General features: G+C 37.7%; 1 protein-coding gene across 12 annotated transcripts in view; it reads right to left on the bottom strand.

Moving 5' to 3' along the window:
* CREBBP (CREB binding lysine acetyltransferase) overlaps positions 1–18,061 on the bottom strand; it is a 98,147-nt gene that overhangs the window by 12,351 nt on the left and 67,735 nt on the right. For 7 of the 12 annotated variants that reach the window (XM_080619664.1, XM_080619663.1, XM_080619661.1 and 4 more), the window contains 11 exons: positions 15,253–15,371; positions 14,878–15,117; positions 14,305–14,393; positions 8,762–8,872; positions 8,014–8,070; positions 6,850–6,927; positions 6,325–6,392; positions 2,159–2,309; positions 1,182–1,328; positions 665–778; positions 78–243 (listed from right to left, as the gene is read on the bottom strand). In XM_080619664.1, the coding sequence (XP_080475790.1) occupies positions 78–243; positions 665–778; positions 1,182–1,328; positions 2,159–2,309; positions 6,325–6,392; positions 6,850–6,927; positions 8,014–8,070; positions 8,762–8,872; positions 14,305–14,393; positions 14,878–15,117; positions 15,253–15,371 (1,340 nt within the window). The remainder of the gene's footprint in view (positions 1–77; positions 244–664; positions 779–1,181; positions 1,329–2,158; positions 2,310–6,324; positions 6,393–6,849; positions 6,928–8,013; positions 8,071–8,761; positions 8,873–14,304; positions 14,394–14,877; positions 15,118–15,252; positions 15,372–18,061) is intronic. The other 5 variants (XM_080619659.1, XM_080619666.1, XM_080619658.1 and 2 more) reach the window with 1 other exon arrangement.

The raw sequence follows: 18,061 nt of genomic DNA, 5'->3' as shown, positions 1-18,061 counted from the left end.
TCATGCATTGTGAAACACTATTAGCTAGCTTCAAAAAAAAGCCCATAAAAATTAATTCAGAAAGTACAGTAGCAAACCTTGTAGTCATGAATGATTCTCTCAGCAAATGCCTTGTCCAACATCTTCTTATACCATTCTTGCAAACGTTTGGGTTTGGGTATTTTCTGATCAGGTGGATGGCAATGAAAAATATAGTCATCTCCTTCACTTGGGGGACAGGCCCAGATATGTCCTGTCACGTACCTGCATTTCACACCACAAGGAAGAAGTCTTAATCATTCTAACATCTTAAAATTAATTCAGACAAACTAATATACAAATTTGCACCTCCTCCTTTTGCTTCTTCTTTGTAACAAATGCTGAGGCAATAACCTCTATTATACAAGAGATGAGAAAAGGCCTGGGATATAATAATGAAGCCTAAACATCAAGTGAACCTCTGATAAAAAACAAATATACTGTCAGTTAAAGAATCCTAACACCATGTTAGTGATAAAATCCAAATTTCTGCAGAGAGAAATCTCTCTCTCCACAGAGGCATTTGTTCCATGCATCATAGAAAGGGCAGAAGAGAGACTATCCCAAGTCAAAGCTACTTAGTTTCCTGAATTAAAAAAACAATACTAAGAAAAGGGGTTTCTTTCTTTACAAACACCTCACTTACCCAAGTTTCTTCACATACTCCAAATATCCAATGAGGATTTCATGATAAACTGCAGTTCGGAGACAACGGGGGCGGAAGAAATGAATACTATCTAGATATGATATGTACACACGCCTGTAGGAACGAGAGAAGAACGATGGAAAATCATGTATGGCTGAACATCTGTTTTGTCTGCTGGGAACGGACTTATCTTAGATATGTATCCAGCCAGACTGAACAAATTAATGGTATTATTTTAATGCATATTTAGGCATCTTAACATGGTATGACGAGTTCTCAAAAGCAAAAGATGGGTAGCATTTTTTCAGACAGGAAGAATACACAGAGAGGCAAAATTAAATACAGAATACAAAAAATTGGAACATTTTTGCTGTGATATTTGTTTTCCCCTCCCAAGTCATCTGCAGTCATACAGGAGGACTTATTTGTGCCACAGGACGCATCTTCTGTATTTGCCCAGTAAATGTAGCAAGATGTTCTCTGTGCAAGAACCACCAGTACAGAAATAAAGAAGTACCTTGTATTTGGAGGGGGACAATCTGAGCCGTACTCCTGTACGTGCATGCCAAAGAAGCACACGTCAACTCCATCTATTTCCTCAAATGCAAACAGAGCTTTGGTACGGTAAGGGAAAGATTCCGACATCTCACCAGAATCCACGAATCTGAAGAAGGGTGGTAGGAAGGGGAACAGGAGTTAAAAAACCCCCACAAACCACCACCAACAAAAAGCCAATTATTAAATCAGTGTCCAACCAGAAAGAGAAAATTCTTTTCAACCTTATTTTTAACTTACTAGAAATATTTATGCAGAAGTTAAACATGGTCAGATCAGAGCTGTATAAAACAGGGAGCCCTGTTACTATAAAACTCATGACAAGACAGTTTCCATACAGTTACCATGCAAATGAACAGGCAAGCATTGAGTGCAAGAGCATCCTCAGAAACCGCAAGCCTTGTAACACGGTGCAGAGAAGAAAACCTGATGCGTTACATTCAAGTAATGTCATGTAAACACTGTCTTCATGAATTAAAGCCAAAATACTTTCTAGAATAAACATTTTACGCTTTTTCTTTACGATGAGGCAAATTAAAAGTAACTGCAAAAAGCTACGGTATTTATAGAAACACAATAAAAAGAAGGAATAGTAAAGATGAGAATCTCAGCTACTGCTCCAAACTAAACTATGGATTCTGTAATGCTAAACAAACATGGCCAGACTCTCTCTCAAGATTTAGTAATACAAAGTCACTGCATAACCAAAACCAGGATGTCCCTGCTACCCAACAGTTGAAATACAAGTGTCATCTCTTCTCAGTTCATTTACTGCATACTACTTTTTTACCTTTCATTATCTTATAAATGCCTAAAATTCAAAAACATGCAAAAGGATTAAGGCACAAATTAGCACCATTTCGAGATTTTTATGCAGAGAGACATCAATACAGTAATAAAAAAATCAAGATCACATTTATTGTAATTAATAGAACTAACCTCGATTTCATTCCTGGTTTCACTTCTACTGTCTTATCTGAACTTGCTACTACTCTGACAAAAACCTCTCCAGCTTCAGGATGATTCTGTCGCCGCAAGAATTTGTTTACTCTGTCTTCCAAATGGTTTCCTAAACGCGTAGTCTGTAGCCCTAGAAATGAAGGGGGAGAACATGACAATGGAAACATTAATGCTGGAGAAATTACTGTTAAGTCAGGGTGTTACCATGCTTGTAAGGTCTTTCAGGTTGCTTCTCTGTAGGCTTTTTTCCCTTTGTTTTACCTCCGTATGAAAATTTGATGCTTTTATTTATGCAGTCAAAATTAAAAAAGCAAACCCATCCATGTTTTTAACCAAGCCGTAAGTGTTCACACCCTATCGTGGAAGCTAAAACCACTACAGTTGGAAAACTGCTTTGTAAGTGAACTAATAAAAGCAGCTTTACATCGCATTTCTAAATTTGCAGGCTTATTTTATGAACACTGCAAATGTTTTCTCCTAACAAAAACACTATCTGGCTGTTTGACAGAGATTACATCACTTTATAGATCTGGCTCAATGCCACACCTTTTTAGGCAGAGGAAAGCAAATCAACAGAAATGAAAAGCCTTTTGACTTCAATGGAGATTTCATTGCTTTTTCTTTTCTTTTCAAGAGAGCTTTTAGATTGAACAGTTACAGTAATCTGCACATAAAGCTTACATAGTTCTTGCACAGCGATAGAGGTCTTTAAAAGTTCAAGTCCACACATTGTCCAGATCCCCTCTCTCAGTTTTTACATTTACAATTAGTTTTTGTAGGGATAGCCGGTTTTGTGGCATTACAGGATGTGATGGATTTCAAATAAATCCACAAATTACAGAAATTAAGTTGAAGATTTTAATTTAAATTAAGAAAATAGAAGCAGCACACTGTTTTGACTTGAAGACTTACGACTATTTCTGTTATCCTGCTGTACTTATTTTACCAACTGGTATTTCTACTTCATTTTTACAGTCAATCTGCTATCTTTTTCAAAGTGACAGCGCAATGTACAGATGTTTATTTTACTAAAATGCATTTAATTTTCAACTCTCCATTGCTTCATTTTTCAGTTGTTATTTGGCTATCGACATAAGGCTGTTGGTTCTTCCTCCTGACTAATAGCTTGCATACAGAATGCTGTATACCTATGCTAAAAATTATTTTAGGCTCCAATACTGCGTAAAAACCCCACATATACTCAAAGGAAGACCCCACTTTCTAAGGGATTTATATACTTAAATTTTAGTCTTACGATCAGTTTATAGAAATGTCCAAATGTGGTAATCTTGTTTTACACCTTTTAGTCTATCCCCTTGTCCAATGGGATTCTGTGGCTATGACCAGCACAACACATTCTATGATTCTAAGTATCATTTACTGAGAGCCAATAATTAACCTTAAAGGCATGTTAAAAGTAAAAATTACACTATGCCTTTTACCAATTCCAATACACTGGCCTTTCCCAGTGTTTCCCAGCCCAATACAATACATTGGGCTTTCCATATATACTAAACCAGTCGATTTTAAAGGAAATACAAAGATTTTTAACTAAAAATATCAAATACTTTCTGAAGAAATTATTGCATTTTGTTAGTTTCTCAGAAAACAAATCAGAGTAAAAAAGAAACAGCTCGATTTCAGCTAATGGGTTGGTACATTTTTAGAAAGCCATTTTAGTTAACTCTACTGTCCTGTTGTGTGTTCATTTCACCATCTTTTCAATGCTAACCAGCCAAAGGATATCTGCTACCTTCCTTATGCTGCAATTCATTGAGACTTGAAAAACAAAAAAAAATACCAGATAAGAAGATAAAAAGAAAGAGGCAGCACTGTAACGAAAGGAACTACAGTCACATATTTGGATACATTAGAATGTGCAAATTCTTTAAGAAAGCAACTAGATTTCGGTTCTTGGACACCTCTAACATACGTACTTCCAATAAAAGCACAGGTCTCAATGAAAACTGCAGTACAAACTTGAAAAAAGGCATCCAAACTAGTAACAGCATAGAAGACTTTCAGGATGATTGAGTACGGAAGTTTTGTTGCAGTAGCAATGGCCAGACATTTCTTACAGCACGAGTGACTGGACAGACAGGAAGAAAGTCAAACTTCTGGCTAACTGTGTCTTTTTGTTAGGAAACTATTTCAGGTGACGTACTTGTCAAGATATCTTTTGTCTTTGACTGTCTCTGCATTAGCTACTGGTTAAGTAATATTTGTAGATTTTTCTTAGTAAGAAACATACTTCAAAAGTTTAGAATTTTCACAGGCTAAGCTATCTATATGCTGGTTTATATGTTCTATTTGGCATGTTACCAGTCAGGTTTATGCAACCTACTTGCGATGTGGTTAAGATAACCAATTTGACTTAATATACATTAGGAATACGAATGTTACCATAATAGCTGAGCAGTAGCTTGCAGCTGAGGGATGTGCTATCTTGATTATCAGCAGTTGTGCCAACATGCTTGAGAGAGGGTAGAAATATTGATGGCAATTCATTAAGTAAAGTTTGTTATGGGGAGGGAGGAAGCAAGGAAACGTGTTAATGCTTCAAACCTTCATTGCTCATGTTTGTTTTCAGGTCAGTAGTAAGACCAAGGTTTTGACAAGAGCAGGCTTTCCTTCCCTGTTCTTATGTTTCCACTAGAGCACTGTTCAAGAAAACTGATCTCAAGAGCTGAGCCCACCAGTGGATTACAGCTGGCAGCAGGACCCAAGGGAAAAAGAAAACAAGGGGAAGGAAACAGAGATCAGTAGGAAGGAAAAAAGCACCCTTATTTCCCTGTGCAGATTCCCAAAGAGCAAAATGGTCACCTAGAACTAAATGGCTGCTTACCCAAACTTTAAGCAATGGCACAGAACAACTGCAGACATACAAGGAATTGCATACTTATTTAAGGCAATTTACATTAATATATTCTGTACAGTCAGCATATAATAGAAGAGACATCTATTTAAAACAGTTACCTAAACCTACATTTTTATTTCATCATTTTATTAATGTTCTCTTACTATCTTAAACGATCTTTAATGAGGCTAATTTTAGTCTTTTTAACAATACTATCTTGCATGCGTCAGGTTACTCCAGAGACCGTTTTGATTACTGTAACCTAATACGCCTCATGCAGCATTATCATCTCCAAATTATCCCCCTTCGAATCTCTTATTATGCAATCAACCACACATGAAGTTATCAAGAAGTTCCATTATTAATGCAAAACCATGCTTTTGTTACAATTTGGAAGATCCAGGCTTACAAAGTCACAGTACAACAAGGTAATGCCCAGAATTTCCAAGGACCAAAGAAGAACAAGGGAGAAATCGAGTGTTCCTGTAAGTTCTAGTTGTTCAAGTGTCTGAATCACCCTCTTGGTTTCTACACTCACGTTATTTTCATTCTCTGTGCACTGACATTGCATCTTCAATGCTAGTTCCTACTCCTTCCCTGCCACACAACTCTGTATGAGTAAAAGTTATCAAATTATGTACCCTGATCTTAAATGCATGTAAAGAATGTCTGTGTAAGGATTACTATGGAGACTGAGGCAACCTGACCTGGCATCTTTTGGTACGCTCTTTAGTGCATGTTTCAACACTATTATGACAATGGTTACTTCCAAGAAAATGCAGACACATAGTACAATTGGTTACTTCTTCTAGTGGACAGCTCCACTCTACAAGTAAAAGCTCTTCAAGTACATTAGTACTTGACATCACTACAGTACACCTGAAATGCAGCATAACTTGTTACTATATGTTATTTGAAGGGCACAAAGGCTACAGTAATTTACTACATTTTCAACACTACACGGAAACATGTCTAAATATAGTAAAGTGCATGCAGCCTTATGTTTCCCCTGTTCTGTTTTCCCCTAACTTTGAATCTTAGAAAAATAAGAACACAGACACCAAATACCTCAAGCAGCATTAAAACTTACTACAAACACATAAAGAGCAGGTCTTTAAAACGCTGATTAAAATTCTGACAGCTACTAAAGCCTTGGGCTACAGTACTCCCCATCTGCAAACATTCCTGTACTGTTCATGGTGCCAACAGAAGGTCTCAATCAAAAAGCTATTAGGGGTGGCAGGGAGAAGATGAAAGCTTAAGATAAAAACAGAAATATCAAACTCACTTTTCGCACTGAATTTGTTTTCTTTGCGTGTTCTACCAGTTTTCTTCAAACAATTATCACAGACAAACCTATTGAGAAAAAAAAAAAATTTTTTTTTTTTTTTACCAAAAACCTTAGTATACAGCCAATTACTGGCCAGCTTAAACCCAATGTTTGAACCCATCTCTCCCTTTTTTCAAGGGATTTCAAGCCTTTATGAGCTGGTTTAATTCTGCCAAGCAGTCACACCTGCATTTGTGTTCTGCACTATAGAAACTTACCTCCAACCACCTTCCATTATTTAGCAGTCTAGAAAGAAACCACAGAAACCTGCATCTATGAACAAGTTGGGTTCATGCAATTTTTATCTGAATGTACTGAAATGAGATCCCAACCATCAAAAAATGTATTTAGAAACACTGTCCTTTTGTACTCAGCTCTTAGAAGGCTGTGACTGCACATCAAAGAGCAAAGACAGAAAGTCTTGATTATATAAACACCACTGATTATTATACAAAGGGTAAAAAACGCTAACAAACATCTTACCCTGAAGGCCAAATAATATCATAATGCAATACACAAATCTGGTGCATCTTCCGACCACACTCTTTGCAGTCAACAAACCTGAGAAGAAAAACAGCAATCACTTTTGTTGTTAGGCAAGTGATTTTCCAGAATTCACCAAGAAAGAAGGACTTTTCAACCTTTTGCTAAGAACTGAATCAACTTCAGCAGGCCCCACTTATGTGTCAGTTTAAAAAAACAACCACAAGCTGACTAAACGGTCATTCAACTTACTGTAGATGTAAAAACTAGTCATTCGTGAATCGCTGTGCCCAGAGAACATGTATAAGCTTGTCCTTGCCTGCATGGGTCTGCTGTAGCTCTGTTGTTGTTTTGTTTTATTTTGTTTGTTTTTTGGTTGGGTTTGTTTTTTTTTTTAAATAGCATGTCAAAATTCCGGTTTTGGATGGGAAAAACGTGAGAGCACTTCCAAGTCAAGACTGCAACACCAGTGACAAAGACAAGTGCATCAGGGTCTATCTCCGCAGTCTCCCTTTAAAGGTCTATGGAAAGAATTCTATTTAGTATTTGCAAGGATGAGAAAAAGAATCAAAATGTATTCCATATCAAACTGCCAGGAAACAAAGTAGTAGCAAGATAAGATGTTGTTTCAGCTAGTTAAGGACAGTAGGAAAAGTAGCACAGTGCTGCTGAAGGAATGTTCAACTTGGCTTTTACCAAACTTCCTAAGGGCAACAAGCACAAGGGAGGAGGATGGCTCTTTCAATGGGTTAAGCTTCACTTGAGTGAAGAGAAAAATGTGTTTTAGAGGTCTAGCTAAACAGAAGGGGAAAATGCTGAACTCCCCATATCCTCAGGGTTTGGTGTGAAAGGGTCTATATGACAGAGCACCATTTTCAGCTAGCTGTGCAGTGCTTTGCAGAACACACCTTAAGAATTACCCAGATAAATAGATCTAGAAACTGCCATTAAAGCAGGCTCATGTTTTTCCCTTGAATATCAATACTAGACATCACGTTTGTATGATGTTCTATGAACTTCAGGGACAGATTCGGCAGCATGTTTGGGTAGAGATGGGGGCAAAATTAAGGCTTTTTTATTCACTGCCTGATTTCTGAAGTGCTGGCTAAAGGACAAGTAAAAGTGGCGAGATTAACTTAAGAAAAACTATGGCCTGGTACTTACGGCTCTGGATCTAGTGTATCATTTTTCTTCTTTTCAAACTGATCCTTAGAGATGGTTCTGGAGACAAAGAGTTAATATGAAAATTCAGTAGTACCTTTATATCAGAGGCCAAGACAATATCATGCTTTTCTGAACTGCAGCAAATGAGCAGACCTTAAGTCTGAAGAAAGCATATCATTTATTTTCTATTCAGAGAAAGCAATTCAGTTCATTGTAAGCTCCAGAAGGTAATCTCCCCATTTCACCTTCTGTGTAAATTAAAAGCAAAATAAGATACCCAAGTATACACATAAATTTAAGATCATAAAGAACAGGGGAAGCTATCATCAGTAAAGCAGCCACTTTCCAAACAGCTTGTATTCCTCAAATCTTAAGAGCTTTGGTCAGGTTAAAGACAAACCTTTGGTTTCATGAACAAAAGCTGTATTTTAAAAGGTGAGATATCAGGATTAGCTGAAGTCTTTAATTTGAAAAGGTAATGGATTAGTGATACTTATTTACACACTTTCCATTCCCCCTGCTCCAGCCACATTATCTAGTATCTGCTAGCCCTGCAGTCTAAAGGCAACTCTAGAGTAGCACAACTGGACACAAGCAACACTGTTTGGCAAAAACCTCCTATTAGTAAGAAGGTAGACTTTTCCCCATGAACACCACCACTGGCCATGGTGTTTTACTATCATATCAGGATTAGATATCATCCCTCCTATTTAAAAATATGGTATGCAGAAGAAAGGAAGCAACTTACGTTTGAGGCTGGGAAGGGTCATCACCCAGGGTGACATTCTCCCCCTGAATTTCAGTGAAACACTTCTCACAGAAGTGATACCTGTCAGCAAGAAGGCCATATTTGGGTGAACTGGTCCAGCACAACATACAGCCACCCAAGCACGGAGCCACCAACCAGAGCAGGGCAGATCACCACGACGAAAGGGGGGGCGTTGTTGGTTGATTGATGGGTCAGTGTGGACAATGAGAAGGAACAGAGGGAAGGGAAGGGCAGGATTAGAGAACAGGGGAGGGAACAAACAGCACAGACATAAGAGGTAAGACGCAAACACCAAGACAACACAGAGCAGAAAGCCAAGGCAAAGCACAGATTAGCATTCGGTCTCATTTTAGACATTACTAACAAGTTGTCGGGTGTCAGATTCAAAATTTGGGGAGGATTAATAATAAAGTAGCTACCAAGTGCTACATTTGTATAGACTTCAAATTTAAGAATTTGGATTTGATTTGCATTACTTAGGAAAAAACGCTCTTTGATTCCAGGCTTGCGACTGATCAAGTTTCCTCTGGGTAAAAACACAGCCTGTCAAAAAGCTTTAAGAACATATTTATTACAGATTTAAGTGATTAGAAAATATGCCGAAAGCATTTACTGATTGTCAGTAAAAATTGTAAAAGCAGAAAAAAGTGTATATAAATATTAAATTAGAAAGTTATTTGACTATAAGATTAAATGTGACCAATTGCTCAGCTAATATTCTTTAATATAAATGAAACCAAATCCATACTCTAGACAAACATTTAACAGAAATGCAATTGTGGGTCAGAGTTTCCAGCCATTTATCTATATAAGTATAATATATGTATATATGTGAACAACATTAAATATTGTACATACATACATTTATCAGGGTACATTAAAGACATGGAATTAAGTTTTACAAATTGAATGAGGCTAGGTACAATTTTTGGTCACCAGACCAAGAGCCAATCCAAGTTATACTCAGCAAAACCAATGCTGCAGTTTAACAAACCAAGCTGAGTAAATTGGAATACAACTCTATGAAAATACAATCTGCATTTGAAAAAAAAAGAAATAAAATCAAGGTTACATGGATTTTGGTGGGGGTTTTGGGTGTGTTTGTTTCAGATGAACTGGAACCAAAGTTGTCAGGGTCATTAAAAATAAAATAAAACAAAGGAAGCTAAACGTTTGGAAAGGATATGAATTCACACATGAACAAAGGTAACAAAGAGAGGCCAGAGCTGTAAAATGCAGGAAGGCCACAAAGGATCGCCAAAATAAAAGCTTCACGGAAGATCAAGAGTGAGAGAGTATAAGCAGCAACGGCAGCACAGTAAAACGCAGTTTTAGTACTCAAACACTAGAACTGTAAGAATGGTAAGTATAAAAAGCATCAAACGGGACTCAATGTCACAATGAACCAACAACTTAAGGGATGGAGATTAATAAAAAAGGCGGCTTGCCCCTTCAAACACATACTCATACAGTTAAACTACTGGAATCCAGGTGACAGAACTCTTAAGGCTGTGCTTTTCTGGAGGCAAGGAAGCCATTTACAGGCACTTACTGAGATGTATGGAACTGCCTCCCGTGACACGCACAGGCCATCAACGTCACCACTATGTGTTTCTAAACCCTTGTGAGACACAGCCAGCGGAAGCGGGTCCTCCAGCAGCACCCGATGCATTAGGGAAAGATGCTCTGCAGAGCAATCTGTGTCCTCCCCAGGCTGGAGCCAGGTCTGTGTTACCACAGCATAGTTTGCAAGAGCCTGAAAACTTCTGCAAACTCTGCCAGCTGGCTCAGGCTCGAAGAACTACTCTGCTAGCCAAGAACCACTTAAATGCAGCAGCACACTGAACGCTCCCTCTACTGCAGGACTGCTACGAAGAGGAAAAAAAGGTGTATTTCATTCTAGTTAATACAGCCCATACTGACATATCCATGTGGGCATCTTACCAGAAGGGCAGCTGCAACTTTCGATAGCAAACAATTGAGCTAAAATGCCCTGCTCCCTGCCCAGAGGGCTGCTTGCCAGCCTGCCAAGTTAAATTGCAAGTGACTTCCAGGTTAGCTAGACCAGAACTAAAAACATCACCCTCCCAGGGAAAACCAAGCATTTTGGAGTTGATAGTGCAGTAGAACAAGGCGAGGAGGAAAATAAAGTATTCCAGTAATTTGTAATCATTTGTAATGATAAACGTATCATGGTTGTTACAGACGAATATTACAAAATAATTTCAGGACTGGATATTGACAGTGAAAATCTCATTTACACTAATTTCACTCTCTTCGTACCCCCAAATGGATACAGTATTGTTTGATAATTAAAAAAGCCCACCCCAAACCCTAAACATTACAAGTGCAGTGTGTAAAAGAATAAAAAATTCTATGCCCTTTATTTTCTATAATATGCCTCTTTAAATTTTTCTTCAGTTAAAATCCAAATTATTTTCCTTACCAACAGGTTGCTCCTTTTAAGAGTCAGATTGGGAAGGACTGAATCACAGAAGGACCCTCCCAAACACCATAAAAATCCATGGTAAAGGCTTCTGTTAATAGTTAATACTTTCCTACATTTAAACAATCCCAGAAAAGGTTAATTCTAATCCATTTTCAGAATAATTTATGGGCTTTCAAAGCACTCATGAAACTGAGCAATGAGGTTGCCTTTGATACTGGACTTAAGTTACACTGCAAGAACTCCAACTAGCTTCACCAGCACAGGTATTTTGCCCTCTGTTCATTCTGCAGCAAGCTCAGTCTTGCCGGGATGAGGGCTTCGGTTTCACAGTGTGTTAAGCATGTGCTTCAGATCCAGAGGGGATCACAGGATTCTAGATCCTGCAGAACCAAAGCCTTAGCACTAGCAAGAGTCAAGCCTTAATGCATGGTATTAAAATGAGGAAATAAAAATTGAAATACAGTGAAAATGAGTCACCTAAAGATCATGAACATTTGTCCATTAAATAACCAAGGTGAAACAACAGCTGTAGCTTATTATGAATACGGATTCTCCAAAACGGAGGCTGGCTTGTATATATCACTGACTTTTAGCATGTCACTATAAATACTCAGCAAATCCCAAAGCATACAGTATTCTAGTTATGTGTCACAGAAAATCCAAAGAATGTACTTAGTGCAACACATCAAAAATGAAAAACTTTTCAAATGCAGACTGTTCAGATGACTGATTCCCATTTATCAAAGAGTAACAGTATGGTTCCACACCAAAGGCCAGAAAATTCTCAATCTCTGCATTAACTGGTGAATTTCCAGATGTAATTAAGTGCATTCAAAGGAAATTCTAAATTAGTAATTGGATGTTAGTACCGATATGAAAAACCAACCAGTGTTCTCAACTGGATAGTCAGATATGAAGTATATTTTCTGAACACTTAACCTAAACTTCTGCTTTACTATGGAAGCCCAACAGTTCTATGCACAAAATTAACTTTTAATTACGGAACTGTAGTGCCAGAGTTCATTTATTCTGTGGTGCCTACTAGTTATAATTTAGGTATGTGATACACTGATCTTGAAGAACACCCTATTCTGTCTGTTCTGCAAATGGAAAAAGTCAAACACACTTGACCAGTTAAAGATCTGTTGGAACAACAGAATGTGCTTTTCACTAATGTGCTACTCGGTTATGAAAAAACTAAGATCTGAAGATCACTATCACAGGAAACAGTTACTTTGACTGTTTAAGAGCAATACATCTGATGAGTAAGGGCTTTCTACGATCTGACAGTCCAAATGCACACTTAAAAATATGGTGATTGAGATTTATAAATATTTTCTTAAAAAAACCAACCCCAAAACCCCATTTATCACTTGATTTAGTTGGCTGGAAAGAAAAAACCTCATACCACCCCAACCCAAACCCACCCCAAATCCCCAAACTCAACCCTTCCTCACAACATCTGGATAAACAGAAATCTACACCTACTTCTGTTTTGCTACTGGCCTACTGACACTTAAGACAAATTACCTCCTTTTTATTACTACCCTTTTAGACTAAACTCAATGTAAATGGGCTATCACATTTATAACAGGTAGGAAAGTGAAATATTGCATTGCCAATTCCAGAGGAGCCCACTGCCCCATCAAACCTGTACTTGCTAGCAATCAACACTGCCTTCCACTCAGTAATCCATATGATTAAACACTGACTTAAACAGGAAAAATACAACAGAAAAAAACCTTAAATTAAAAATTACTCCTTCAATTATTCATGAAGCTGCTTTTCAAATACAGCACTACCTGGATGCATAACATGGAAAATATTTGAAATTCTACCACTTAAAAGCTGGTATTTAAGGGTTATTTTTCCCCCACTTCCAGTATTGAGCACGAGCTCTTTAAATGCATTTTAATTGCTTTATTTCTGCCCAGACTATTTTCAGAGTTCACAGTGGCTGTATAAAACCTTTTATGAGATCTCATGAATTTACATTCCTCCATGTCAGTAGCACCTGCCTCACAAAGGCCACCTAAAACCCAGCATACAATTTAAGATGACACGCTTTCGTCTCCCACATTGTGCTGCTTCAGCTAGGCTGTACACAACAGTCTTGCACTATCTTACAGCATGTTTGGTGATGTAGGGATTGCCCTTAGAATAAATGCAAGCACTGACTGTCCAAATTAATTCTTTAGCTTCAGTCAGACAACAGCCTGCCGTGCACTTAGAAGTTAGCAAAACTTATAGCCTGCCAAGCCTATGGAAAATAATTAATAACTTTGTTTTAAACAGGGAAAAGGAAGTTTGAGTGTCAGCCCATTTACAGTTTGCATTTGGGGAGGGGAAACATTATCTAGGAAGCCAAAACCAAAGCCAAGTTCTAAGTTTACTTTGTCATTACAGCACTGTTGATTTAAGCACTAAGTGGAAAATCAGTCTTATAATGTACAATAATCGTACAAGTACCAAATCCTAATACTAATTAAGAAATAAGAGACAATTGTTGTCACAGCTTCTCAGGAGCCTCTGGGTAGTTTTCAATGCTAATTCGAAGCTAACTTAAATAGAATTAAATACTAACTAGCAATAGAGAATGTTAGTCTTGCAATCAATCACTATATACCTTACATTGCAAATTCTGACACTAATTCTGACAAGCACAAACCTGTGTACTTTTTTCACATTTCTCCCAGAACAAGGTAACATGATTTCTCAGTGCCTTTGTGCAATTTCACCCTTTTTCTTTCAGCACCCTGCTACTCATTTTGTGGGAAACATGGACAAATTCACTTCCACCTACATGACGTATGGTGCATCCTAAATAAAAGCAAGTACTTAGGAACAGTGAGTATCAAACTGCAGAGGATCAGTGAGTATCAAAACTGCAGTTCAGGAAACTAAGGGGTCACTTGCGAAAGGACAGCATGCAAAGATATATAAGCAACTTTTTCTTGACTGGGCTGACAAAGGAAAGAAAGTTAATAATCCTTCTCCTCCGTATGTGCAGAGAACTCAAAGGATCTCTCTTCCTGAATAAGAAGGGGGGAAAATAAAACCATAATGGACTTACCTATTCTGGTAACTGTAGTAGGCAGCATCACGAGGAATAGTACACAGCTGCTTGCCATAGCAGCACAACGTCTGTGGAGAAAACTCATACTGCAAAACAACAGTGAGAAAAGAAGCTTTAAACTGTAATCTTATGTTAATCAAGTATCTATTAGACAAACCTGATGCTTGCAGACATCATATTACGTGTATCAAGCTCTTTCAAACTATTGTAAATGCATTAGCACAGCTTTCTTAATTATTAACTATGTAAGCTAAAGAATTGACCCTCTAACCGCCTACTTCATTGCAACAGACATGGGAAAAAAGCAAAGCATTTTAATGTCGCCAATGACCAAAAAAGGTGTTCTCCAAGGGAGAAAATTCCAATAATAATAATAATAGAATAGCAGCAAGAAGGATGCTGTCTACCTTTTTTAGCTCTTACCATGTTTATAATAAAGCCAAACTGCTAGCAAACCTTTCATTCACTACTTCAATTTTTTTTTTAAAAGAGTCTACAAAGCTCATGTTTTATCTGATTAATCAAGCCAAGTTCTTTGGAAGGATACAACTCCATCCATGGAATACATACCTTGCGCCCACAACAGTAGCCAAGTGATTGCATAACAGGATCAATTTCTTGTTCAAACACCTCTGCAAGTTTAGTGCAAAACTTGTAGACCCTAGAAGTCTTGCGATTGTAGAGCCAGGCATTGTTAAACATCAGCCAAACATCGTCCACATACTGCCAGGGTTCTTGGTACTGCCCAGTATCCAATTTACGTTTAATGGTTGAAAGATCCATAGGATTCTTCACAATGTCAAAGTAGTCCTTCAAACACACACAAAACCCCTTATTTTTAAGATGCCAACTGTTTACAATATGTTGAACAGAAGAGATAAAATGTTTATATGAGCAAAGACAAACCACACAAACATTTTATGTTTTTTTTTAATGCCAACTCACCGGAATCCCTAAAAGCTGGGGATCCACAGGCTGTCGAAAAGGTAGAGACTCTGGGTCCTGCCGGTACAAAGCTTCAAGGGTAGGCATGAGAGCCTGGCGCAACTCCTCAGGTTTGAAAACTGTTAATGAAAGTCAGAAAGGTTAGAAAACTTCCTTCTGTGCTTCATAACCTCTTGACTCCCCTAAAAAAAAAAATTATAATGAAGAATTATGTTAGCATAAAAATCTTTAAAGGGATTTCCTGATCTACATAGCTGATTAGAGGTACAACTTACAATCAAGAGGCTACTGCACAGCTTTTGTTTACTCAAATCACGGTAGGTGACATTCCCAGAATAAGTAGGCAGGAACAACTGTAGTTGATAATGATATATATTCTAGCACATAAAAATAAGTACTTATCCAGAACCAAATTAATTCAATTGCTTTAACACGGATGAACCTTAGCTCTTCAGAGAAGTGATGAAGCATATTTTCCTCTCCCTCTTTTCTAACCTTGTTTGCTATTTCCAAGGCAAGACACTTCTTGCAGAACACCACAGTGGACAGGGCCGAAAAGCCAACTCTACAGAGAGTAAGCAGATGTCTTGATAGTTGGCATAGGAATTTCCTGGCCATAGTATACAAATGTTCCTGAACTGATGCACTGTTAATTGATTTTTAAAGTGTTAATACTTTCAGATTTATATGCATCATTACAACCACTTGGCAACAGTGGCATGGCAACAGCCACGTTTCTTTCAATAGTCGATGACAAGGACAAGAAACGCAATGCATTTTCTGAAAAATAATGGTAACTTGGAGAGCTCTTTGAACATCTCAGCGGTGTAATTACATTTATTTCCTTAGGAACGGAGTCTTTAAATAGGAAAGAATGCCTATTATTGAGAATAAAAAAAAAAAAAAAAAAGACAAATAAGGGAAGCAAGATGGCATCTAATATTTATCTACCTGGCTGAAATAAGAATGATACCAGGAAAAGGGCACAATTAGGAGTTCTGTTGAAAGCACATAAATCAACAGGGCTACAGTGACCCCTTCAAAGCTGATCATAGCTTCTGTCACTCAACTGGTATTTTGGCAAGATAAAAATTGCGTTTCGTGACTTCTGGTTAAAAATCTATGATTTTAAAAAAGTTCTTTCCCACCCCCCCCCCCTTTTTCATTTGGGAGGTATTTCTGAGAGAAGTCTTTTCATGTCAGCCGCACTCACTGAAATCACACACAAAATAAAGCAAGACAAGAAATTAAGTTGACACTACCCAGAAGAAGTTCTGAAGTGTTACGTTCTCAATTTTTATAGCCATTTGTAAATGCTGCAGTTCTTGGAAATTGTTAGTCAGGATGAAAACTGTATGACCATTTGAATGCACTGCTGAGAGAGAGAGGAAAGATTGCTGCTCACACACACAACAGGCAAGATACCACCCAAATTATGGCAAAAGACTAAGCAAGCTGCCAGAAGGGCTTCTGCAGGGGCCTGCCTTACAGTTATATCAAGACCTTATACTGCTCCTAACGAACTCAGACTTGGCAGATTAAAAATGAGATGAGCCAACAACAACGAATGCAACCTGATGACCATTTCAGCTGCTGCCACAATCTCAGTCCCTGTAAGACGGCCATTCTTTTCCAGACTGATCGATACCATGTATGCTGGCACCTTTCTAGGAAGGGAACCCTATCGTATACTCTCAAAGTTTTATGAACAACTAACAAAGTCATATTACGGAATTCTTGAGAACAGAAGGAAATATTAAATTCTATTCATGAGAATTATTCTTCTCTATTGCTTTTGGAAGCACCTTATTCTGGCTCAAGTAGTTCATAATCTGATTATCTGAATTATTTTATTTAATAAAATTTAAAGGTCAAAAGCACCTTTTAATAATCTATTCTGGCTAACTGCTTGACATTTCTTTAAGAATTTTCCCCATACCAACCCCTGTAACAGCATACCACTAAGCTAGAGTATCTTTCAAATAAATCCAATCTTAATTTAAATCCATACTACAGAGACTCAGCACAACTTTTGCCAAGTTCCTTGAAGCCCAATTATCTTTGATGATAAAGCTTACAAGCTACTTTCATTCTGAAAAAATAGAAATAAAAGTCCAGTTATTATTTCGATTTATGATTTGACCTAAAAACATGAAGAGAAGTTGCCTTTGTCTTTAGCAGTAAAAAAGCTGCTCTGCCTTTAAGAATACGACTAGTAACACAACGTTTCATCATAGGATCTCCTTCTACACAGATTTTACAAGAAAGTTTCTGTTTTCCCCTCTATCCTTTTCCAAAGTTAAATGCTCTTGGATCTCCTCTGGTAGCTGGATGATCTTTGTAAGGAGCTGGCATCCAGTTACTCATTTTTGTCTTGGATGTGTGGGTGGAAAAAAGAAAATGGGATCTTTGCCTGAATCATGATAATGTATTATCTGCCAGAGAAGAGTTTAATGCTACCTTTTTAGATTTGTATTTCTTTCAGAGGAAATCCTGCTTGTAACTACCAAGGAGAAAATTTGTAAAGGAAGATGAAGACATTTTCAAAACAGTAAGGACAATACACCTGAATACCCCTCCCAAACCAATCCCTTGCAGGTTTTGTATTATTATGTCTTATAAAGAAGGGAAGAAACCAGTAAAACTAATCTTGGGAGGTCAAACTAAGGCAGACACCTATGATGAGGAGACAGGAGCTACTCAGATGAGTATCATCCTGTTCCTTTCGCAAGGGAATAGGCAAGGAACCAAACCCATTCCTTTCTTGCTCGCATTAGATTTGCAGGGAAAAAAAGCAAAACCAAGCCAA

This window comes from Psittacula echo, assembly GCF_963264785.1.
Source record: "Psittacula echo genome assembly, chromosome: 5".
In the NCBI taxonomy this organism is placed as follows: Eukaryota; Metazoa; Chordata; class Aves; order Psittaciformes; family Psittacidae; genus Psittacula; species Psittacula echo.
Note: the sequence above shows the minus strand (reverse complement) of the source record. Positions and strands in the feature narration are given on the sequence as shown.